Source organism: Pecten maximus, chromosome 5 (genome assembly GCF_902652985.1).
Source record: "Pecten maximus chromosome 5, xPecMax1.1, whole genome shotgun sequence".
Classification (NCBI taxonomy): domain Eukaryota; kingdom Metazoa; phylum Mollusca; class Bivalvia; order Pectinida; family Pectinidae; genus Pecten; species Pecten maximus.
In genome coordinates this window covers 27,417,462-27,444,558 of record NC_047019.1, presented here as the reverse complement: position 1 = coordinate 27,444,558, position 27,097 = coordinate 27,417,462, and the positions used below count along the sequence as shown (strand labels likewise).

Genomic DNA, 27,097 nt, shown 5'->3' with positions numbered 1-27,097 from the left:
CCCATGTATTACAGCCTGTATTTTCCCCTGTATTACATCCTGTATTTCCCCCTGTATTACAGCCTTTATTTCCCCCTGTATTACAGCCTGTATTTCCCCTGTATTTCCCCTGTATTTCCCCTGTATTACAGCCTGTATTTCCACCTGTATTACAGCCTGTATTTCCACATGTATTACAGCCTATATTTCCACCTGTATTACAGCCTGTATTTCCCCCTGTATTACAGCCTTTATTTCCCCCTGTATTACAGCCTGTATTTCCCCCTGTGTTACAGCATTTTTTAGGCTAGTCGTACTACAAGACAACTTACTATTTCTCAGAATGATATCCACCATTATGTTTAATCCCTATCGTTATTCCGACAACGATGGCTGGTATACCTAAAATATAAATCAGAGGTAGTTAAAAGTGACATCACTATTTCATTTTATACGGTGTTTATCAAGTTATAACAACCGGCGTTTAACACATTATTTATGGTACAGTAGCCACTGATAATACCGAACGGCGTTATAAGTAAAAAGTAGTGAAATATGTGGGTTATATTTCGTTAAACCGAAGACTAGGGCCCATGGAAATGCACGATCAAATCGTGGGAATAATTGAATTTCAGATCGACAACATCTCTGTTGAGGTTGGTTACCAGATCAGATTGTTGACATAACCATGGGAACAAATTGTGCTCTTATCTTGGCCGATTGGTTTTGTTTTCATACTAGCTTGATTATGATAAAGAAGAGCTTATCAGAATATGATACGGACACTGCAAAGACCTATTTCACCTATAGGTATAATGACCATGTAATGTCTTTAGATATGAATACTATATTCGCCATGTTGATCGAATATATCTTGTAGAATTTGAATTCAAGAATAAACATCTTCAGCATCAATGCTTGCCTTAATCTTATATTACAAAGTAACGTTACAACTAAGCTGTATGATCAGCATGATCTATTCAATTTTCCAATATTTCCTGATTCCCCTACCTGTCCCTGTTAATACATAGCTATAGGGCTTGTTCCTATTTTCTTTTCTTTTTTAATTCTAAATAATTTCCAACTCACATGGATTTTAATCAGATACAATATGTACAGCATGCACACATCACACTTCCTACAATTTACAAGATGCGATGTCTTCGAAGATAAGTTATTATGAACGTTTAGAAACAAGCATAGGTTATTGTTTACCAAAAATTTACAATCTTACCAATCTACAAAAAGGTGAGTCGAGAGCATTAATAATAAATTGCATCTCGAAGACATTCTCACATTCTATGCCTATACAATTTGTATATAACCTTCGGTTTGATTAGTAATGTTTCTCATTTATTTTTGTTAATTAGATATATCCCTATATCATGGGTACTATGTCCTGGATTTCTGTGGGAAGCAGCGAATATGCTGCTGGAGACGTAACATCCTTAAATCATATACATGTATACATTGTATAAGGCCAGCCAGTGGCAGGCAACTAAGAGAGATATTTATTTGATGAATTAAGACGTCAGTGTCGTCATACTTACCCCAGCCAATCAGGAGAAGCCATTTTAGTCTTGATTTGACGTTCATTACTACAGTTGTTCGTCTGAGAAGCTGTATACCGTCGGAAAGCATCAGACAGAACATGGCAAGAAAGAAGAAATGCAGCAAAGCGGCGATGACTGTACACAATACCTGTACCGAAGTATGAAATACAGAAGATCACGAAAAATATACTTTAATAATTCTTCATCTCAATGAAACCTAACTGATATCCTCGTGCGGTATCAGTACCATTCTTTCAATACGTATAGTACATGACTGTTACTATGTTATCACACTTTTTCTAGTACGTTACTCTAGTTTTGTACAGTGAATACATACAGTTATTAAGAAAACGCTTACTCGCCCCAAACAGAAGCTCTTTTGAATTAAATACAACCTTTTATTTAAACATTGATATCCATTTTTCGAATGTTACAATTATACTATGTTAACATCAACAAAAAGTTGAACATCTTTAACACATGAACCTGTTGTTGATAATAAACATCTGGTACACCTTAACCTGTTGTTAATATTAAACATCTGGTACACCTGAACCTGTTGTTAATATTAAATATATGATACACCTGAATATGTTATTAATATTAAACATCTGGTGACCTTAACCTGTTCTTAATATCAAATATCTGGTACACCTTAACCTGTTGTTAATATTAAATATATGATACACCTGAACCTGTTGTTAATATTAAACATCTGGTGACCTTAACCTGTTGTTAATATTAAACATCTGGTGACCTTAACCTGTTGTTAATAATAAATATCTGGTACACCTTAATATGTTATTAATATTAAACATCTGGTGACCTTAATATGTTATTAATATTAAACATCTGGATCTACTTAACCTGTTGTTAATATCAAATATCTGGAAAAAATCTTAATCTGTTGTTATAATTAAATGTGTAATTGAAATTGGAGATAGATCAAATACCTTCACATCACAGTTTACTTACATTGTCATCCGTCTGGTCAAGTCCAGCCAGAAATAAAACATAACCGGCCGTCACAGCAACACACATATTCATCACTAACACACTTCGGTCATTCTTTATGTACCTACCAGACAAAAACAAAATGGTCACAACACTCGGTCAGTAGATTATATATTTCTATTTTCAACCGTTTATCTTCGCCATATAATAAGTTAATGGCAATGTATGGAAAGTTTGAAATAATCAGTTAACTTTTGTATATTGAAGGCAAAATAGTTTAATGTAACAAGAGTTGGTGTAATGTGTAATCCACGCCCGGCCTCGGACCAGTTTCCAGTACCCGGCTTATGAACCCTGAAGTTCAATTCGATTGTTGTATATCAGAATACGATTCAGGAACATTATTTGCATGAAATACTGACAGCTGACAATTAAGATCGGTCAAGAATTTCCTTCCAAAATGAATGATTAAATTAAATTTTATGCAGTGGCCACCTTTGAAATCTTCTAATTATAGCAAATTTGTATGGTAACTATATGTTACTGATAAACACCACTGTTTTAGAACATCATTTAGTCGTTTATTATATCACTTAAATGACTAGGTTTTATTACTAAAATGTCTTAGCGATATCCCTTAAACGACTAGTTGATATCGCTTAATTAATTAGTGATATCACTGAGCTAGAATAAAAAGTTACATGACGCCCCACACTACTAAGTAAATGCTATATCATACCTCCATAGCAGCATATACACCACCATAGTAACGACTGTGGAGAGGATGGACAGGCTACATCCTGCTAGGGTGATAATTCTTAGACGGACGATATCTATCTCATTCTGAAAATGGCATCAAAGTTTGTGTTTATACATATCTTACGAAGTGGTTTGTGTCCGATCTTTAAAAGAATAATTCATTTTTGTGGGGTTTTTCTTAGTTGAATTGGATGGTGTTTAGAGCGTGCGTCTGTTTTGTGTTATCCTTTTTATTGCATTTTTGCCTGTGAAATATCGAAATTTATCAAACTAATAAAACTTACATTTTCACTGCAGCGAAGTTTCGCAGTGAAAATATAAGTTTATTCGATTTGACTAATCAAAGCGAATGTTTGCATTCACCTCATGGAAATTTGCTGATCTTTTTAATCGAAGCGAAGATAGATAACTTGGTTATTTTGCTTATTTCTGAAATATTCAGACTAGTTATTGACAAAATAATAGCAGAAAACGTTTGACCAGTCCTGTTCAAAATGGTGACGTGGAGTAACGTCACAAAGAGATGACGTCATGAATTCCTGCACTTTTTGACAGTTCATTTTTGCGATGATTTTTAATTTTGTTTTTAAGTGTACAAAATGCAATAAAAAGAAAATCGAATGGTTTCCCATTTAATAAAACATATATTTCATTCGTATGATATTTCGATATTTTTCACTCCTGCGAATATCGATATTCTGCCATAGTCGTGAAATATACAGTGTATGTTATATTAAACGGGAAACCATTCAATATCCTCTATATATATCATTATCATTTATTGCATAATAAAGCTACGCTATGCTTTCTTTTGCCCCTTAAAGTTTAGTTCAAAAGGTAAATTGTATTTGCTTATTAACTGATGACTTTTACTGGTTATATATATTGAATGTACATGTAATTGGAAGTACAACCCATAATCGTAAAATGCTCAATTCTAGATTCCAAAATGAAAGTGTACTCTTAAATGATACAACAAGGCAGACGATGAATACAATGTATCACCCATTGAAAGAAAATGTTTCAACTCTCACTGTTATCTCTATGGGGCTCATCAAAACAGCAAAATTAGTTAGATGATTGCAGAGACATTTCTGTTTCTCTGTTGACCACGTGCATCCAACGTCTGACCATCCAACAGGACCAACTCTGAAAAGTAAAATAGGCCAAATCTAACTATAACGTACAATTCTTCATTCATAATAATCAACAAATACTGAAGCCTTTTGTTTGCTTTTTCAGTATTATGGTTTCATATTCAATGCATTTTCATAAACTGCATGAAACAAACATCCAGATGAATATCAGATGATGTTTTAACCAAAGATTCATAAATCTATTCATACATTCTATAAATGTATGTGTTAAACGATGCCTTATTTACTTTCATTGATTAACTGAAAGTAAAATAAAAACCATATATTTGATTGAATTAGAAGCAGGACAGATGTCGCTTCTAGTTTTTGTTCCCACAGTTATGATAATGATGCTTCCATGCTTACCATTACTCCATTTGTTTAACGTATTATAATTTAATCTATTGAAGAGTTATCTCCCGTTTTTAGATCTATTTAATGATGTTTTCACCCTCTTTCTATACTCACGATTCGTTGAAGTTCCAGTAAACACAGCTTATGTTAACGTCTCCAGTAAGGTTATTCTGTACAGAAAGGAAGCAATTTATGTTATCTAAATTATAAAATTGAAAAACTCTTCAAAAATCAATATATTTGATCAATGTAAAGTTGTGTTTAGAAATGTTTAGAAATAGCAAACTTGGACTATTTCTTATCCATCTGTCATATTTTAAAGTCCTCACTAAACTTGTTATTTACATACAAATACCTTAAAACATGACATTAAAAATGTCTATGGCAAATATGTGTTGCTTAGTTTCAATGCTCTATGGTATGTACTTGATATTGTTTTATTACAGGAAGTTGAACTGGTCAGATTTAAATAAATTATTTTGATACAAATCGAATTCACGCATGATTAGTTCATTTGAAATTAAGTGATTCACGGCTATGGTGCAAAACGTACATTGGAGCGTAATGTCTCAATATCAAACTTCAGACTGACATTGGACGGAAGATAGTGATGAGATGAGTAACCGTTGACAATTGAAAATCCCAAGACTTCTGATGGATATCCGCTGGAGAAACTAAAATATGATAAAGTATATGTAGGCTATGTTATAAAACAACATTCTAAAGAGCAAGATTAAGTTTTTTGTTTGTTTTTCAAACAACCATTGTATACGTGTGCATATCGTACACAATACGAAACTATCATGCATGCATTCTGCTCTTTTAAACTCAATATACAATGTGTAACAGCCATGTTCACAAAATCAACACTTTAACGCAGTCTTTATTTTCCATTGCGACTGCAGTTTTCAAATTCAGGATATATTCCTCCGCAATGGATGTAATAAACATATATTGCATTGTTCATCAAGACTAAATAATGATAATTATTATAAGTGAAATTTTCCTGCACTTTTGGGCATGAACAGTGCAAAGGATGACAATGTTTGAGTTTAACCTTTAATCCGTGGTATGTTTTCTTAAAATGTAAAAGGCAAAAAAATATGTAAATTTAAGCATTACACCACATTCCAATAAGGGTTATATGCATATAAACGCCAACTGCATTACAGGCAAATTAAACACGATTATAACGCTTTAAGCTTAAACAGATGTAATGCGACTTACGTGCAGTGGTTGATATATGACTTACTTGTTATTGCTAGGAAGGATACTCCCAATGGTAGCATACAACGCCGCCGTGAAAGTGATACCACCTGTAAGGAGTTATAATATGTTTATATGAGTTGTTGGAATACATCTTCATGATTTTGTCATCCGTCGATGTATGTAGTTGATCCCAAGTTTTAAATAACTTTTAACTCAAATGCCTAAGCATTTCGGTGTAGCAGTAAATGTTTTACCAGTTGCTGATCATCAATCTTATTCACCAGCATCTATTAAATGTTGAACATGTAAACACATGCATTCGTTTTGAAATGGTGTTTTTAAATAACATTTAAAAATTGTACTGGCAGGTTTTGTTTCCAAACAAGACATATACATTTCGGACAATTTTTACTGAAGTACTCCATATTTTGTGTTTATTGCTTATAGGGGTGCTTTTGAACAACATTTGCTTTGATCTGCAAATGGAGAAAGATACCAGCGATATCCCAAGTTTCAGTAAGAACTGGTAATGCGTTATCGAACTAAATGTTGCATGTACACTTATTTGCTTATTGATCACGTAGAATCAGCACGATGTTTTCATGGACTAAACATACATATATTTTCACCTAAGCTTTTTCTTAAGAGTGTTAATCGTTTTCCACACTTTCACTGTATCTAAAAGACAGTACAGTTTTAATGACAAGACGTATTTTCAACAGTTGTTTTAATTCTCAAAGGAGTTGATATGTTGATATAGAAAGTTTAATCAAGCAGAAAATCAATGCGGCACACCTGTGTTTCCGGTTCCAAGATCTAAGGCTACTTTGTGTTGAAAATTTGGATGGCCAGTCGACGTATTTAGTGTAGAATGTATAGCATGGTCCCGAATGCGTTTTATTTGAACAACTGCAAAAGAAAATTGTTTCGAAGTCTGTAAAAAATGTGTATTTTGTAGAGAATTGAGGTAGCATCACCACATATCAGACTTCTTTAAGGTTTATTTAAAATTCCTAATTGTGAATTTTAAAATGTGGTTTAATTCGATTTAAGAACATGAAAAATTAATCGTTTATTCATCTCAATATACCAATTAAAGTAGATATTTTACATTTTATTTAACCGGGAGTCAGAGCATCTACCCTGACTACAGATAACTGATTCTCACTTCCGTTTCCTATAATGCAACTTCTATTCCCGACCAGAGCCCATTCCAAGTGTGTATTGCATTCGCAGAATTGCATAGGTACGAACTTCAAATTATATTAAATATATTAGTTTGTTGGATAGACTTTGGATAGACTTTATCTAAATCTAATAGGCCTGTCAAAAGGATTGCTAATATGCGCATCAACCCCGATCAAATCCTTTCATAGATATTAAAAGCACCTCAAAACATATTATTTTATAATACCAGTAATTGTCCTTGTATAAACTTTTCACTTTCGCCACTAGGGAAAATTATTTATTATTTTAATGATATTTGTATATTTACCTATGTTGTTTCCCTGGAAGATGAATGGAGAGTCAATGGATATGTTTTTCCCTACAGCATTTCCAAGCTTCTCTACTGTCTTCATCATATCACTTGCATCAGTTGTGGGGGACTAAAACGAATCATGATATTTCAAAGAGATCTCATCCTCGAACAATAAAAAAAATGTCAACAATTAATGTATTTCAGTAGAGTTGTAATCATACAAAATAGCTTGATAAAAGCTTAATCATTTGTTTAAAGTATAATCAGCAGATACGAGCAAGCCACTGATGAAACATAGAATTAATAGCAAGTCGTGAGTACTTTATAATGAAGAACACAATTCTTAAGTATTTGAGGGTCTTGTTTTTCCGAGTATACCTCCTATTTATGATTGTGAATATTTATAAACTTTACCAATGTTTTCTGCTTTAGTTTCCTATTCATAAGAGTAGAAAGAAACAGCACTTTGTTATAGCTACATCTTGGTAATACATTGAACAAAAACAATATTAGTTTATAATATTAATAAAAGTAACAATATCTACACATGTAATAAACTCTTTTGTTATTGACAAAAATAAAATATGTACATGTATCATATTTATTATTGTTTATTTTCAAGTATAACTGATTAATTTGTTTTGACAGAATGTTTAGAGTTTGGGTGCGTGGTATTTTGTGTGTTGAGTGCGGTGAGTGAGAGCCCCCCTGTGTGGGGACATGATTTATATTGAGAGCTGACCCCAAGGCCCCAATTTTGGCAGCCCTCCAATGTTTTTACATGTCTGGGGGAATAAAATATTTTGTAAAAAAAAAACAAAAAAACAACTACACATGTAGGATGAAAAGAATAATAGCCACGCCTGTAAATTATATAGAAATATAGTAACTTCTGTAGGATACACCTGTAATATATTCTCACCTGAATGTTCACATCTGTCCAGGTTTCCTGGTTAACTGGTGAAAGCATATTGTCGATGATATCAACAAAATTCTAAAATGAAATCAAGCGTATAACACATTTTATAAAAGACAAATCTTCATGTTAGTTTTAGGGTATCGTTTTGACATTATTATATTTCGAAATGAAAGAAAAAAACAAAAATAGAAAATACAATATGAATAAAAAGAGCTGCAATAGCGATTTTAATGAATCATTGTTTCTCGAAAAGGATGATACAGTGAATAAGACCAAAGCAAGCATTACTTTAATGATGTTAATACACAATTATCAGCTTGTTTTCAGGTGAATACGAAGATTTATCCACCTGAGGGAAACTTTTATCATCTGACATATCCTCATATTTTTTAACTTTTACGGTTTAAAATGATCAGTTCTAGTGAATGTGGGTGGTCGATAATAGGAAGTAAGAATGTTGTGAATTACAATATAATAAAGAAAAACTCTGACAGATATTAATTCAAAGATCATAATTCAAAAATTGTTTTGAGCTCAACTAAATGAATGTGCAATTTGAAAATAGTGGTTACAGATTGAAGTTTATTTTGAAACACGAATCTATCGCAGTGTAATGATCGTTCATTTGTTGCACGTGTATTGTATATATTTACCTGTATTTGTATTGAGTGCGTACTATCTGTATTGTTACATGTAAAGGATTACGACGTATTATGTGGGCTCGGGGCTATATATACCCGTGCACGGTAGTCGGGAGTCTCTTAGACACATGTAGCTGCGACAACCGGACAACAGGTGAGAGCATACGATATTTATAAATAGCACTCGGTGAAGTGAGGTGGCCGATGGACTGTGACGGGTGAGGTGCTGGCTGTGGCGTAAGGTAGGCGGGCACGGGTTGTCGCCAGGTACGCCGGGCGTAGGGACTGACGCCGGGGAACGTCGGGGAGCTCCAGGGAACGCCGGGCTAACAGTCGGACATCCTCACGCCACCGAGTGTGCCAACTTTCATATATCAACTTGGCTGTGTGAAGTTAGCTCAACATACGACATACGACATACGACGTTCAAAACTTCATATCTTGTGTTTTTACCAGCCAACGAGATAATTTTTGAATGTTCAGCGGCTCGACATACGACATACGACATTCAAATTTTGAATGTTCAGCCGCTGAACATACGACATACGACATTCAAAACTTCATATCTTGTGTTTTTACCAGCCAACGAGGTATATTTTGAATGTTCAGCGGCTCAACATACGACATTCAAATATTGAATGTTCAGCCGCTGAACATACGACATACGACATTCAAAACTTCATATCTTGTGTTTTTACCATCTTACGAGGTAACTTTTGAATGTTCAGCGGCTGAACATACGACATACGACATTCAGATTTTGAATGTTCAGTCGCTGAACATACGACATACGACATTCAGATTTTGATTTTGAATGTTCAGCGGCTCGACATACGACATACGACATTCAAATTTTGAATGTTCAGCCGCTGAACATACGACATACGACATTCAAATTTTGAATGTTCACCGGGTTTTAGCTGCGGGAGTTTTGCTGTAAATGCTCAGCCAGCCAACGAGATCCGGCAAACCGTTTAAAACGTTCATATCTTGTGTTTTTACCAGCCAACGAGGTATATTTTGAATGTTCAGCGGCTCAACATACGACATACAACATTCAAATATTGAATGTTCGGCCGCTGAACATACGACATACGACATTCAAAACTTCATATCTTGTGTTTTTACCATCCAACGAGGTAACTTTTGAATGTTCAGCGGCTGAACATTCAAAATCTGAATGTCGTATGTCGTATGTTGAGCCGCTGAACATTCAAAAATTATCTCGTTGGCTGGTAAAAACACAAGATATGAAGTTTTGAATGTCGTATGTCGTATGTCGTATGTTGAGCTAACTTCACACAGCCTATCAACTTCATGTTACGCCGGCGCGGAATATGTATCACCGGGTGCCCACATAATACTCGCATTTCTCACTGTTAATGTCATGTAGCCAATGTCTGAGAATAAATGCCACCAATCGCAGTAGTTGTTTTATTGTTTTATACACTAGCAGCAAAGTAGTACCAACGACGATCTTACGCAGGAACCCTGGAGAGTAGGACAACGGTGAACTACGCAGGAGGTTAAACCGTTACAAAATTGGTGGCAGCGGTGGAATGAGAGTACGATTAAAACAACCACTGGACCAGATGGGGAAACAACGGTAACGCGGTCGTGCCACATTATTGAGTGGGAGGAGTGTGAGTAACGCCAGGACATAGTGAAATCGCGGGACGTACCAACACGCGGGACGCGGGAGTTCTGATGGACATGGTTTCATTCCTGCTTGGTTGGACGGGACGTCCACCATTAAGGGAGGGGGGTATATCTAAGCGTTATGCATTCATGTTGATTTGTATATCTAAGCGTTATGCATTCATGTTGATTTGTATTGTTCTGTGTATAATTGTGTTTGTGTATATATAAGTATAAATAATTTTCGTATCTATATCAGTTATTGACTATGCCTTATGAGTGAGTATGTATATGTTGAAAGTTGAGAATGATTCTGGGGAGTGAGAACTTTGTGTATTCTTGTGTGCTGTACGGAAAAGAGTTAGTAAGAAAGGTACTTGAATTGTATGAACATTTTTACGGAAAAGAGTTAGTAAGAAATTAAAGGTACTTGAATTGTATGAACATTTTTTTGGAATTGTTAAATATTATTTTTGTTATATTGGTCGGGACGACCAACGCTTTTGAGGCGGGGGTAGTGTAATGATCGTTCATTTGTTGCACGTGTATTGTATATATTTACCTGTATTTGTATTGAGTGTGTACTATCTGTATTGTTACATGTAAAGGATTACGACGTATTATGTGGGTTCGGGGCTATATATACCCGTGCACGGTAGTCGGGAGTCTCTTAGACACATGTAGCTGCGACGACCGGACAACAGGTGAGAGCACACGATATCTATAAATAGCACTCGGTGAAGTGAGGTGGCCGATGGACTGTGACGGGTGAGGTGCTGGCTGTGGCGTAAGGTAGGCGGGCACGGGTTGTCGCCAGGTACGCCGGGCGTAGGGACTGACGCCGGGGAACGCCGGGGAGCGCCAGGGAACGCCGGGCTAACAATCGGACATCCTCACGCCACCGAGTGTGCCAACTTTCATATATCAACTTCATGTTACGCCGGCGCGGAATATGTATCACCGGGTGCCCACATAATACTCGCATTTCTCACTGTTAATGTCATGTAACCAATGTCTGAGAATAAATGTCATCAAATCGCAGTAGTTGTTTGGTTGTTTTATACACTAGCAACAAAGTAGTACCAACGACGATCTTACGCAGGAACCCTGGAGAGTAGGACAACGGTGAACTACGCAGGAATTTAAACCGTTACAGCAGCTTCAAAGATGTTTTAGCTATGAAATTCCGGAATGTGAATAATATCCGATTAGAATGGATTTAGGTACGACCTACTCGTGCAAATGTATTGTTATTTTAGAGTGCTGATATGGGTTGATATAATGTTTGAGCAAAGTGATTATATTTAGTATTGACCAATCATGAAAAGGAAAAGCAGGCTTTTCTATTGTAAGTAATGTAAATTTTCTTTTGATTAATTCTATTACAATTTTTTGAAGAGCAAGAGAAAGAATATAGGAAAAATCATCAAATCAATATTATGTTTTCTCTAGAAACCAACGCTGGATGATTTGATATATTGTATTGATTCAACACAAATATGCAGATGGGTAGGCATTGCTGATATTTTTTCTCTTGTAATAAAAGTATAAGGGATAATCTGATTAAAATATCATAACTTGCCTGTGTCACATTTGGAGTATCCGGAGATTTATCGATTACATCAACCAATGCGCTGAGGACAACAGAGGTCTTACTCAAGTCCCCAGATGTTAGCTGGGTGGAATTACTGAATGAAGTTGAGGTAACTACAGCAATACTGTCCAAGACGCCAGGGATCGCATTAGCATTGATAAGCCCGTCTTTTATATCATTTGCCTGAAAAAGCAAATGCATTTTCAGGTTGCACAAGATTGAAAGTATCCTATATTCTTGATATTCTTCTAGAATGTGTTTACGATAGAACAAGCAATTCTCGTTAATTCGAAGAAACAAGTCCGTCTGTTGGCATATTATCTTTTTCTTTATTATCTTAATTTGTATTGAAGCCTATAAAGACGTTATTTGCTAATTGAAGTTAAATAGGACTAAGAAAATTATTTTGTGTATATGTTTTAAAGCTTACGAATATAGATATAATATTTCTTTACTCCAAATATATAGTAAATTAAATATTAACCTGTTTAAGAGCGTTGTCAATTTGTGTTCTTACACAGTTGATGAAATTAGTTTTCCCCCAAAGCCCATCTGTATTACAAACTCGGATAGCGGAACCTAAAAAGATGAGGAAAAATACTCAAACATAACTGCAATATGAACGTTTAACGTACCATTAAACTATTACAGTGAGTGAGATAAGAACAATAAATGTTTACAGAATTGAAATTGTGGGTTAAGTTGTGCCATGGTTTTTAAAAGAAATGTTGAAAATATGAAACTGATGAAGACAACGATGGATAGCTCACACGGATAATAGGCCATGTTCATATTTCTGCTGAATAATACAAAATCAGACAGTTGCTATCTGTGAATCTATATGACTTAAGATACCTACGATAGCTCGTAGATGTAACGGCGTGTCGTATACACCACAGTAATTGATATTTTAGTGATACAGATCTTCCATAAAACTTTTTTCTCATTAAATAATTACATATTTACCTAATCCATGATCAAGTAGCGAGGAACTGAAGATGAAAACCGTTAACATACAAACCTGTGAAACCGTTTTGGCATGGTTGGGTTTGCTGAATTCCTGCAGGAGTCGTTGCCCATACTAAACCGCTTTCATCAGTAGTGCTTGTACAGGTTTCAGCATCTGTCAATTAATTGGCGAGTCGGTAAAATAGAAAATCACAAGAGATTCAATATATATAGACAAATAAGCATCTCTAACTTAACAACAAAGAAAGTTTACAAAAACATAAAAAGCTTAAACCAAAGAGGGAATTACAAGTGGAAGATGAAGTTACAAAAGATAAACATAAAAATGTATCGCGTCACATTAAAAGGAATTTACAAACTGATCAAATATTGAAATACTTACTTACATTTTTCAAAATTGTGTATACAAATGTACCTTATATAATGTATTTTGTTAGAACTGAATGAAAGCATCGAAACTAAACCTTGACGCAATATCTGGTACAACAACAACAATAGAAGAGCAAATTCGATTTGAATGGAGACCCATGTGGAAATATACAAGGAGACCAGGTGTATTGTGCGTCATCAACGACACCTGTCATGTGGAATGTAGTCAAATCCTGGTGATGAATAGAATCTTTCCCTACCTTGAGGGTGTGACAGAGAAATCTCAACCTGAGGGGGAGATTCTTGAATGTCCAACCCGAGGCTTGCCGAGGGTTTGGACATTCAAGAATCTCCCCCGAAGGTTGAGATTTCTTTGTTACACCCTCAAGGTAGGGAATGATTATTTTTCTCCCACCTCTTTTCCTTATGTGTTTTCCCATCATCGATATCCGTCTGTTTGTAAACATGTAAACGTGGGCGTATGAATATCATCTGTCAGGCAGTGTACTTCACGCCTCAACATATTTGCATACCAACATCTTTAGGCAAGAATAAGTAGGTCTCAAATAATTCACAGCTATTTATTTTATCAGGTACTTTCAGTTATACATTAAAATTGCATTATGCAAACAACATTAATTGTTTTGTCATTATAACAGCAGTATATGTCTCTGTAGCAAGAAACACTATTTTAAACATGTCAAAAAAACCGCGGGAAATATGCACACATTTCCATTCATCCATTCCACGTGGGGTGACGTCACTCACTCATCACTGTTCGACTCGGAGTAAATCACACGAGGTCGCTTTGAAATCGACTTTGTGTTGTCATTATGGCTGTGAAAATGGATGTTAAATGCTCCCCCACTGATTGTGGATCCATAAAACACCGATCTTGTGACACCGGACGGAGTTGGGCACAAGGAAATGCTGTTGTGCGATCTTTTTACTTGTGACAGTTGAACAATTTTGTCGCGATCTGTGCAGGTAGGTGCACTTGTGCTCTCAGTTTCAGTTGTAGGCCTACAGTTGGGGGATTCATTTGTATTTGAAAGAATGGCAGACATTTTTTTGTTTTTGGAAACTGTTCAGTTGTCTGTAGTTGTTTAGAGACTGGGGATTTTTGTAGACCTGTATTATTGTGTACACAATTTGTTTGTTGACGTAGCAGACGACGTAATATAAACAAAAAAAGTAGTTCCGGTAGTACTTCCGGTGAAGAAAGTGAGCGCGTGCAATCTGTCACACCCTAGGGTATGACAGATTGCACGCGCTAAAAAAAGACAGAGAAATCTTGTACACTCAAAACGGGAGACAAATCAGTGAAAGGTGGGAGAAATGACGGTCTATTATAGAAACCAAAAGATGTTTACAACTGAGCCACCAGGTATATCAGTGAACATCGACCAGATCTAACGTAATTTCAAACAAGGAAGGTTGTTCATTTAAAATAAATTGCTATTCTGAGATATATGCAGATTAATAGATACTTTGGGAAAGTTTGCTGTTCGATAAAATTATCTTCTGAAACTATTCTATATTTTGTACGTTATGATCAGATTCTTTCGATATTTGTTAATATACCCGGTAGTTCCGTTATTACCATCCTAGTTCTCATTTTAAACCAGATTCAACATAGATTTGTATAACTGTTGTCGTCATCAGGGGACGCTAGCTTTTCTGGAGCACCTGGTTTTTATTCGCCTGGTACTTTGTTAATGTCTGATGTAAATAAACATTTTATTTTGTAATATTTTGTTTCCGTTTTATCACTTTGAGGTTAGAAGTGTGGTTTCGTGATTTTGTCAATAGTCCTTGTTGTTTTATTATCAGTGAAACTAAATAATCGCCTTGTATTAGAATCAGAAGTGATTAAATGTAAATACATGTACACATTTACCTTTATTTAACACATACAGGAAACTTGTCGAACTCATGATTGTGGTGCTGTTGTTATCATATAGCATAGCCATACAGGTATAGTTTCCACTGTCCTGTTTTGTTAGGTTTCGGAGGTGCAGGACAGACATTGTATTGTTTGTTACAGGAAAACCTAAAACAATCATTAAGAAATGATAATTTCGTGGGTACTTATACCATGATAGATACAGTGAATAGAAATTACTATCTATTTCCCTTATGTAAGGTTTATGAACTATTTTTACAAATGAAATTATAAAGTATTTCATTGTTCTTACTCATAAAGAAAAATTCCATCTGTTAACACATATTAATATAAAAAAAAAAATACTCAAATTTTTACGCCTAGGCTCATATAACGATCATATCCAAGTCTCTCTTTATTACTTTAGATAGTACTACATATAAAAAAAACAACAGTAATTCTCCAACACCGAAGGAATCCCGACCTTATTGTACATTCTCATACTCATAATCCATTTTGATTCTGATTCCATATCAGATACACCAACACGCAATAAGCCCGAACCTTATTTCAGATACTAATACAAAGTTGATTCAAGGAAAAGTACACACAAGTATGTGGTGATCATGACAGTTTTGATTATACATATATACTGGATAATGCCGTTTATGTTAATTCTAAATATATATCTAACCTTACCTGGTAATGCTGATTCATTTGTCTGAGTTATTCCATTGAATGACCAAATAAATTCAAGCGTAACACCTTCGTACTCAGTTACAGTACATGTAAGGTCAGTTTGACCTCTGACCTCTACGGAAACTGCTAAGGGATAAATCCATACTTCCGGTAATAGTTGGATTTGCAAGGCTGATTTAGCATAACATTTTTCTAAATAACATGCTCGCAATGGCTCTAAAATGGAACAAATATAAGAAATGAAATGATTATTTTTAAACTTCACACATCAGTTTTTAATTTAACACACTTATTGATAGCAATATATGCTAGGTAACTCTTAGGGTGAAATGAACTTCTGAGTTATCGCTTGTTTGTCTTGTTTTATTTAAGAATGACAAAATAATGACCATAGATACAAATAATATGCAGGATCACCCCCCATTTGTTTAAAAAGACTTATTAATACCTAAGATTACTTACTTGTATCTAAGATCGATACATGGTTAAATGTCAAATAGGACCAGGGGATCTCTGGCTGGGAGTAATTGGACTGTATTTGGACTCTGGACGAATTCTTTTTTGTGATATCCACATCACCGAAATACCATTGTATTCCAAGCGAGGTTGACCATGATTCACAGTTTATATCCACTGAAAATATTGCTAAGAACTTAACAGTACTTCCTTCCATCGCTGTGTTAGGTCCCGTTATATATCCGGATATCGTACACATGTCTGGAACACGACAAGAATAATGGTCTCAATTCGATACCTTGATAGGTACAGTGGAACTTCGTTAACTCGAAGTCGACGGGACCACGAAAAAACTTCGAGTTATCCGAGTGTTCGAATTAAGCGAGTTATCGTTTTTGGTGAAAAGTTTGGTCAATATTTGTCAACATTATATAATCATTATAACTTCGCTCTGTCGCTCATCAGTTTAGTGTGAAGACTGGTCAATACATGTAAATATATATGTAATGTTTCGTTATGTCATTTGTAATTTGGTGTAGTTTTGCCGATATACAGTCACGATAAAGTTTCTTTCACTTAGTCACTTCAATAACGATCTGATGTGCAAGTCATGTTTGCAAAAGGTAAACGATGAAACGGAATTCGACAAAATAACAAGTTATTAATGTCAAAACAAATAACCGTTTAAGTTTAACACAGATTGCATACAAAACGTAACAGAACCATTACCTTTTATTGGACATATATAAAATACTGTTTGATCGGCCTACTTACTTTTTATTGATAACCACGCCATTTCCATGTGTATTAGCACCGGAAGTTGGGCTGCGCATGTGCGTATAAAATGTTACTGTAACTGAGTTGGCGTTTTATCCGATTTAATAGACAGCACTGACCGTTACAGTTGTACTCTGAACACTTCGGCAGTAATTACGCTATTGTTTCAGCAGTTTAAAGATTTAATAGGCGCCGGTGACTGTGTCATTTCTACACCTGTAAAAACATCAGCCGGGTAGATCTACCGGTGTGTCAGAGATTAGTTCCGCTTGAGCGAACGGGTAGATGAGTTGTTGACTATCGTGTGTACTGATATCGGCGACCGCCTTGGGAAATTACCTGATGTAAGTAAAGCAGTACTTTTTATCACCAAGACTTGTTGTAATAAGATTCAACCGACAATTTCTTTTATGAATTTATGAAACACTTATAATAGCATGTAGGTTAGTAGTGCCGATATGTTCAGTATTACAAACGGAATTTAGCTCTTAAAAAATGTCGGCGTTTGCCACCGATCGACGAAAATTATACTTCGAGTTATTCGAACATTTCAAGTAGGATTTTTATTGTTGGGACCAAATTTTTACTTCGTATTATCCGAGTTTTTCGAGTTATCCGAATTCGAATTTTCCGAGTTTTTTTTACTAAGATAAAGAGAGAATTCGGCCGGGACCGGCGAGGTACTTCGAGTTAAGCGGGGTATTCGAGTTATCCGAGTTCGAGTTAACGAAGTTCCACTGTATATGCAAAACTTATCAATTTCGAACAAATTCGCTGCGGTTATAATAAATAATCGACATAAGGATAAGTAAAAACAAAACAGAAAAACTCACTGATGAAGTATCACAGACGGTAACAAAGTGTTGCATTGACATAGTTTTGGATTTTTTCCCCCACATTTATCTGTATGATATTTCAATTTGACATTGGCACAATTTTTGTGTACAAATAATACAGATACATATATTTTGTTCAAATGACAAGCTTTGTTAAACTGCGAGATCAAACGATACACATTAATTGATATTACATAAAATTACCATAAACTCGTGTTATCCATTGTCTATTTAAAAAATATTAACGAACGACTTGCTTCTCGAATCTGAACAATTAAACCATTAACTCATCATTATGATTATATAGATCAAATTACAATATTGTATTATCAATACCTCTTACAAAGTTAATTTCCTCAGTACAGGATATTAAATGTCTTAAATTTGTCCATGGACCATAAAAGCAAACTGACATATAGCAAACTGCAGCTTAGTGCAAATTAAGCGAATTGTTAAAGAGAAAACTGAAACGTTAAGATAATGGGTTAACTTCCGTGGCTAACCTACCGTCCAAGCTTTCATCACCTGCAGTAGTGTTTATCATTGTTCTAGTTACAGTAATGTCTTGAGTTGCTGTCGTCGACTCTTTATCTGTCAAATCTAAGAAATATAGCAACTATACGCTCAAATAAGTATCATATAAAAAATACGTTTAAATAATATGTCAAGAATAAATCATGCATATATCTCAATAGAAGTTTTAAATATATTCATCATGTGTTATGAACCATTCTACAGACGCACGCACACGCGGTTCCCAATGCAGTCCAAATTTAAACAGAAATTTGTCAACATTAAGTATGACATAATGAAACAAGGATGGATAGTATTGCAACAGCAATACAAAGTCCCCTGCCTGAACCAGGAGTGCAACTATTTATTTTCCATTTTTTAAGCTACGTGTTATACTGATCACGTATACCAAGTTTCGTTAAAATCGGAGTAGTACTTTAGGATTGTCCGGACACGCCTCAACCAATGAGAAGTCGGCGGCCATTTTGAAAATTGGTTTTTCGAAAAAAAATGTAGGATGCACAATTACATGTTATACTGATCATGTATACCAAGTTTCATTAAAATCGGAGTAGTACTTTAGAAGGAGTTGTCCGGACAAGTCTCAACCAATGAGAAGTCGGCGGCCATTTTGAAAATTAGTTTTTCGAAAAGTAAAAATGTGGGATGCACAACTACATGTTTTACTGATCATGTATACCAAGTTTCGTTAAAATCGGAGTAGTACTTTAGGAGGAGTTGTCCGGACAAGCCTCAACCAATGAGAAGTCGGCGGCCATTTTGAAAATTGTTTTTTCGAAAAAAAAATGTGGGATGCACAACTACATGTTATACTGATCATGTATACCAAGTTTCACTAAAATCGGAGCAGTACTTTAGAAGGAGTTGTCCGGACAACTATTGCGTGACAGACAGACGGACGGACGGACGGACGGACGGACGGAGGGTAAACCTATAGTCCCCCCCGTTTTTCAAACGGCAGGGGACTAATAATGACTGCTAGATTACGGAACATTTGCAATAGCAGGCGTAACAAAAACTTAACAGACATAGTTTGACCTCTAGGCCACTTATTATAACAGGACTAGGTGTTCAAACACCTATTTTTATTACAAACTTACGTGTTACTGCCAGACTGTCAGCAAAGACACCTTCGGTACTCTGTATACCGTTTGATAATACGAAAACTGACACATTGTACTCCGATCCTGGATCTAGGCCTCCTACCAGAATATCTGGAGTCTTATATATCATCTGGACTACATTTTCAGGATCCTGTGTGTTGAAGTATATGATTTTGAACTCGTCATAGCCGCCTATCCCAGGTGTCACAGTTAGATTGATAGTGTTAGATGTACACCCCGAAATAGTCACATTTTGAGGACGAGAAGGTACTGTAAGGTAAGAGTTACATCATAATTTGGCAAACAAGAATCTAAATAAATGTTAGCTATTTCAGATCTTTTACGAAATCACTGTCATACTACTTAATTAATAAACTGACAACAATATCAGTATTTAAGATATCATATACAATGTACATATAGCATTTTGATCTTTAACTAGTTCATTTCGTTAGTTTTATTCATAAGTTGTCCAAGACGTAGATGTTTGTAACAATCAGCACGTACATGTTATTCATGGACTTTGGAAGACTGAAAATAGTAACATTAATGAAAGGAAACATGGTAAAAAATAGAGTTCAGACATAGACAGGATCACCTGAATGAATTCCTTGACCCCTCTTATATTTCCATCCTTTAACATATACAATACCGTAAAAAGTACCCATTCCGTGAATTTATGTCGTCACAACATGGCTGTTTCTAACATGATAAAAAAGAAATTAAACACTTACCTGTTGTGAGTTTCATTCCATCAAATTCTGATTCGGGGCTCCGGAGATTATTGGACAGGGTGAATACAGATGTGTTGTAAAGTGTTCCCGGCTGTAACCCGGGTAGTGACAATAAAATACTACTATCAGATACCCTTTTCACAGGTACAGGATGTCGTACATCAAAGTATTCTGCGCAGAAGTAGGCATGGTTACCAGGCCCAGGGGTTACGTTGAGGATAAGACTTGTTGTTTGTTGACTCAAAACGCTGACCTTGGTCGGAGGACTGGGAACTAAACATACGATGTAAAGAGAATAAAGACAGGATAAGTGTATAAAACGATAGTATATCACACATCACAATGCATCGTCGAATATAACCGTCATTAACTTTGACCAGTGATAGCGTGAAGTGTATTTTTTCTGATATGAGTTATCATATTGTAAAGATGGCGGCAGGGCATAAAGAAATTTAGTTTTGACAGTTGTTCTGGACCTGCACGCGTAAAACATTGAGACTTCTTGAAACTTATTACTGGGTTTTTACATCCGGAGAAATAGTCATATTGTAAGATACTGCTATTTATGCTATACAACTATCAACAGGCTAGCTAAAAAAAACTTACGTGTGTGTGCTATCAATGAAGTATCAGATGCACTTTTCACGTCCTGATTTAATGACGACACATATATTACGTACGCGCTCCCTGGAACCATATTTTCAGGAGTAGTGAAGATGGTACTTGAGGAATTTTCGTTTGCATCAGCAAATTCAGAATAATAAGCGTAACCGACTTGATATTTTGTGATGGTTCCAAATCGTGGAGCAGTAATGTTGATAGTGACAGTAGTAGTAGTTTGACCTATAACCTCAACTTCAGGTGGATCTGGTAGTTCTTTAAAAGAAAAATACTACATTATTCTAACAAATTTAATAAATTGTATTCTAGAAGAGTCAATATTGAGAACGAGAAAGCAATTATGCTGCTTCAGTAATAATTGTAGAAAAAGCGTAAATGTGAACAGAAACTTCAAACAAGCATGTAATGTTAAATATAGAATATGATGAAAAAATATATTGAATAGCATCATGAAATACATTGGTTTTTTTTTTCAATCTTCTTGGACATTGAAGCAATCAATACAAGAAGTCAGGATGAATCAAAATACATATAAAAACCAAACTCAACCAAATGCACAAGTAAATATAAATAAAATAAGTGCATTAACATTCTTGAATGAAACAGTAATATGTCCTACTCATTAAATAAAAGGTTTAGGCAAAAGGTAGCACATTAAGATATGAATTTGGTAATATGTTCAGTAATCTTAAAAAATCATCATACAGCTGTTGCGTCATAAGACTCAATAGTGATGCTTAAGTCTAACGTACATATCTATAAGTAAATGATCAATTGATCTGATCCAAAAGTTCTTCATATAATGTATATTTCGTAATAGTTAAGTTATACTCACGGGTGACCCCTGTTGTTGAGTAGTTGTCTTCATTACCGTTTACTACAAGACACTGCAATCGGAAAAACAAGATATAACATGGGTAGCTATAGGAAGGGAACCTGGTGTAGGTAGGCATAACAATTACCTGTTGAGGGTAGGATAATATTTGTACCTGGTGTAGGTAGGCGTAAGATTTGTACCTGGTGTAGGTAGGCATAAGATTTGTACCTGGTGTAGGTAGGCATAAGATTTGTACCTAGTGTAGGTAGACATAAGATTTGTACCTTGTGAAGGTAAACATACGATTTGTACCTGGTGTAGGTAGATATAAGATTTGTACCTGGTGTAGGTAGACATAAGATTTGTACCTGGTGTAAGTAGACATAAGATTTGTACCTGGTGTAGGTAGACATAAGATTTGTACATGGTGTAGGCAGACATAAGATTTGTACCTGGTGTAGGTAGACATAAGATTTGTACCTGGTGTAGGTAGACATAAGATTCGTACCCGGTGTAGGTAGACATAAGATTTGTACCTGGTGTAGGTAGACATAAGATTTGTACCTTGTGTAGGTACACATACGATTTGTACCTTGTGTAGGTAGACATATAATTTGTACCTGGTGTAGGTAGACATATGATTTGTACCTTGTGTAGGTAGACATAAGATTTGTACCTGGTGTAGGTAGACATAAGATTCGTACCTGGTGTAGGTAGACATTAGATTTGTACCTGGTGTAGGTAGACATTAGATTTGTACCTGGTGTAGGTAGACATAAAATGTGTACGATTAAAACAAATGCATAATGGCATTATGACTAGTGCAAGCAAAGATCCTTCGATTTTTTCTCGGAACAGATCTTTCTATGCTGTCGCAGTTGTATCCTTGGATTAAACACACAATCCAAACTGTTCTGGTCGTACATGTATTTATAATGCTTCGTTAGTTTTGATATTGTTTCACATCGTTTCAACAGCTGTGGTAATTTTATAACGGTCTTCCCTCTTCGCATGCATGTGGTGTGTATTATTGGAGGTAGACTGGGCACCAGCCCCTAAATTTTTGTTAAAACTGCTCCACTAAATTTTAATATCAGATGATCTCCCCCTAGATTGAAACTCTAGAATCAGACATATCGTAGTGACCAAAATCATAAAGCTCAATTTTATATATAATCTTAATATTCTAGAGACATGGAGCCAGTCTATTTGGGAAGCTGTGGTACATTAGTGTTTGTCTCCTTGTGATAACGAAAAACTGTTTAGTTATAGTGCCACCTCACAGAAACATACATGATGGCATTCAGTAGGACACCTCACAGGAGGACATCCTTATGTTTACATGTAGGTGACACGAGGAACGGCAAGGATATAGCATTACAAAAAGTTTCTACCTGTGCATAGGACGACAAACATAACAGAATAAACGTGATTAATGAAATAATTACATCTTGTCAGAGATGTGGTCAGATACATGTATATTCCTCCAATCCGAAACACGTTACATTGATATATGCTTAAAGCTTGTTTTCAATTTCTACCGACTGATGTGTTTGCATTGTGATGTATTGTTAAAGTGTATTTGATTTAAACTATGGGTTTAAGCTTACTAATACGTTACATGAAATGCATAAATTCGCCACTTTCTCAAGGAATACACCACCACAAAATATGAAAACCAGCTATATGTCTAAATAAACATTATATTTAAATATATATATTAAATACAACTTTTACTTACCAAACTAATAAACAAAACCGCTCTGCTCATTTTAGTGTCCATCTTAACATCTGCAAAAACTATCTATACACTGCCGGAAATAGCTCAGCTTTTTAGATCGTGTTCAGCGTTGATAACGAACGCTCCACAGAGATATCACCAAAACAGGACCACTCAAAAACACAATGACTTTCGAGTGTCAATACTCCTATTGATATCACGTAATATGCGGGGTGAGCCCGGTGTTAATACTCCTGTCGATTATAGGTAATGTGTGGGGTGAGCCCAGCGTCAATACTCCTGTCGGTAATAAGTAATGTGTGGGGTGAGCCCAGCGTCAATACTCCTGTCGATAATAGGTAATGTGTGGGGTGAGCCCAGCGTCAATACTCCTGTCGATAATAGGTAATGTGTGGGGGGAGCCCAGCGTCAATACTCCTGTCGGTAATAAGTAATGTGTGGGGTGAGCCCAGCGTCAATACTCCTGTCGGTAATAGGTAATGTGTGGAGTGAGCCCAGCGTCAATACTCCTGTCGATAATAGGTAATGTGTGGGGTGAGCCCAGCGTCAATACTCCTGTCGGTAATAAGTAATGTGTGGGGTGAGCCCAGCGTCAATACTCCTGTCGGTAATAGGCAAGGTGTGGGGTGAGCCCAGCGTCAATACTCCTGTCGATAATAGGTAATGTGTGGGGTGAGCCCAGCGTCAATACTCCTGTCGATTAAATGTAATGTGTAGGGTGAGCCCAGCGTCAATAATCCTGTCGATAATAGGTAATGTGTGGGGTGAGCCCAGCGTCAATACTCCTGTCGATAATAGGTAATGTGTGGGGTGAGCCCAGCGTCAATACTCCTGTCGGTAATAAGTAATGTGTGGGGGGAGCCCAGCGTCAATACTCCCGTCGGTAATAGGTATTGTGTGGGGGTGAACCCAGCGTCAATACTCCTGTCGATGAAATGTAATGTGTGGGGTGAGCCCAGCGTCAATACTCATGTCGGTAATAGGTAATGTGTGGGGTGAGCCCAGCGTCAATACTCCTGTCGGTAATAAGTAATATGTTGGGTGAGCCCAGTGTCAATACTCCTGTCGATAATAAGTAATGTGTTGGGTGAGCCAAGCATCAATACTCCTGTCGAAATCACGTAATATGTGGGGTGAGCCAAGCATCAATACTCCTGTCGAAATCACGTAATATGTGGGGTGAGCCAAGCGTCAATACTCCTGTCGGTATTACGTAATGTGTAAGGCCAGATAATGAAAAATAAATTATCATACACAGCGTTTCCGGGACGTTGTATTAAAATAATGACGATATATTATCCTTTTCCAGATATTAGGAATTGGATTATAGAGTTTGTTATATTATAATTACCACTCCCTTATGAATCTGTCAAAGTTTTGATCACATCTTCATACTCCACTTAGAATAATGAAATGACTTTTCCTTTAGATTGGATATATCTCCATGTTGGTATTTTCCAGAGTGTTAGAAATTGTTTTGATCTTTAAACTTAATCCTTGTATTATTTTTGGAGTTGGTTAAATACGTAAAAATGCAACAGGGCATAATGTTGTACAATGGTGTCATTCCTTCGGCGTTGGTATACAGTGAAACTCGCATTTAGACCTTTTAAGCTTGTGATACTCTAATTTGTCGTGGTGATTAAGTATTCCTTTTGCGTGGGTATGTGGACGAAATCACTTATAAAAAGCGTTCTATGCGATGCTTGTGATACTCCATTGTGTTGAGATATTGATGAAAGGCCTCACCTAACGAGTGGTATTGATGCCAGTTTTTTTCTCCCGAGTTTTCTCTTTTTTCCGTTTTCTTCATCACAGGTTAAAGTCCCGTCAGTGTCAAACATATGAAGGAGGAATACTTATATGAAATTACTTACGGTGTTGGAATTCAATCTTAATACTTGAAGTGATAACAAGGACAAGCGGTTAAGTACACGGACATGGACCGTGAGATATGGGTAGATGTAAGTATAGGATTTTAATATTGCTCGCCTTTATCTATATCATCACAAGCTCTATTTGTCTTTCTTTCCTTGTTTGGTTACGGTGATAATAATGGGATTTTCATGTAAACATTATAGCTATGTTGATAGTGTCCTCTCGTCATTTTGTATATCAGCATAATAAGCAAGCCTGAGACTGCGTTCTTCTTAAATAACAAGTCAAATTTAAATATTCCTTTTCAACAGATTTAACGCTAGGTTTATGCTATGTCCATTTTCATCATATTAAATAACTTTTTCGGTTAATATCATTATTTTAAAACAGCTATTTTTGCACATGTAATATGGGCAAGGACTAGAAATTGTCTAGTATGTAAATATATCGTGCTGGGTTACTTTCCCTTATATCATTTAATGTCGGTATCCACACGATAAATAAATCAATACATAAATAAATACATAAATACATAAATAAATTCTTACGTGAATGAATCAAGAAAGATTACTAATCTAAGTTGAGAATAGCATTAGGTCAGTGTATGTGAAACCAAACCTCAACTAAGACTATCTAGTGTTAGCAGGAGCTCAGGCACGGACAATTTTTTCCATGTTGTGAACAGAAAACATGAATCGGATTCGATAATGCTGAACAAGTTTTATCGTCTGAGGTGATTATTTAATGAACTATGATAAAAAGATTTTTTTTTTAAAACTTACATATTTTAGCTCCAAAAAACTATTATGCCTGCAACTAACGCTGAATACTTTTTGTTTGGTTGGAGTCACTGAAACGATTGTAAAGCAGCGTTGTGATACTTTTGACTTATAATTCGTCATTCCTATTCAATAAATATTTATGTTTGTCTAGGGAGGATTATCTTCTATTGCTTTAAATGTCAACAAGATAATGGAGATATCTTTACTTCCTATCTCTCTCATGTCAAATACTTGACGCATGAACAGTAATCGGAGGACTGGGGATCCTGTAGCATGTCCGCATTCTATCATTCACTTTGATAACCTTAACCTGTCCGCTACGTTCCGGATGTGACGTGTATTTGCAATCTCAGCACGAGGCATGCTTATAATAAAACACAGAGCTTCTCACTTATGATCTTGCATTGTCGAAATCCAGAGTCGTCACTATAGCTTGTTTCATGTTTTATTTATGAATTTAAAGCTTTGAATATCGTACCAAGTCTATTTGAGTTAATGTTAATCTAAAATGCATCTGCATGAATGTGCTAAATTGCCACGTCATTTGTCCCCTTTTGTCCAATCTAACGTCAGGGGTTCGCGTCATTCTATTTGTCTGTCAACCACATTGCGTTCATATTTACCATGAATATATGGTTAATCAAATGATGCACAATTATTTTAACTGAACCGCCAATATA

General features: G+C 35.8%; 1 protein-coding gene across 2 annotated transcripts in view; it reads right to left on the bottom strand.

The window, feature by feature from the left end:
- The window catches only part of LOC117327704 (adhesion G-protein coupled receptor F3-like), a 35,720-nt gene extending 10,037 nt beyond the window's left edge, over positions 1-25,683 (bottom strand). Inside the window, exons 1-23 of one of the 2 annotated variants that reach the window (XM_033884821.1) lie at positions 23,758-25,683; positions 22,035-22,086; positions 21,185-21,454; positions 20,579-20,851; positions 19,842-20,114; positions 18,715-18,798; positions 16,601-16,855; positions 16,139-16,354; positions 15,455-15,607; positions 13,238-13,339; positions 12,701-12,795; positions 12,205-12,399; positions 8,347-8,418; positions 7,440-7,551; positions 6,740-6,853; positions 5,988-6,051; positions 5,289-5,409; positions 4,850-4,905; positions 4,280-4,394; positions 3,226-3,329; positions 2,508-2,610; positions 1,530-1,680; positions 312-381 (exon numbers count right to left, since the gene is read on the bottom strand). In XM_033884821.1, the coding sequence (XP_033740712.1) occupies positions 312-381; positions 1,530-1,680; positions 2,508-2,610; positions 3,226-3,329; positions 4,280-4,394; positions 4,850-4,905; positions 5,289-5,409; positions 5,988-6,051; positions 6,740-6,853; positions 7,440-7,551; positions 8,347-8,418; positions 12,205-12,399; positions 12,701-12,795; positions 13,238-13,339; positions 15,455-15,607; positions 16,139-16,354; positions 16,601-16,855; positions 18,715-18,798; positions 19,842-20,114; positions 20,579-20,851; positions 21,185-21,454; positions 22,035-22,086; positions 23,758-23,799 (3,092 nt within the window). In that variant the 5' untranslated portion in view covers positions 23,800-25,683. Of the gene's footprint in view, positions 1-311; positions 382-1,529; positions 1,681-2,507; positions 2,611-3,225; positions 3,330-4,279; positions 4,395-4,849; positions 4,906-5,288; positions 5,410-5,987; positions 6,052-6,739; positions 6,854-7,439; positions 7,552-8,346; positions 8,419-12,204; positions 12,400-12,700; positions 12,796-13,237; positions 13,340-15,454; positions 15,608-16,138; positions 16,355-16,600; positions 16,856-18,714; positions 18,808-19,841; positions 20,115-20,578; positions 20,852-21,184; positions 21,455-22,034; positions 22,087-23,757 lie in introns of both variants that reach the window. The other variant, XM_033884820.1, reaches the window with a different exon arrangement.
- Positions 25,684-27,097: the final 1,414 nt, after the last annotated feature.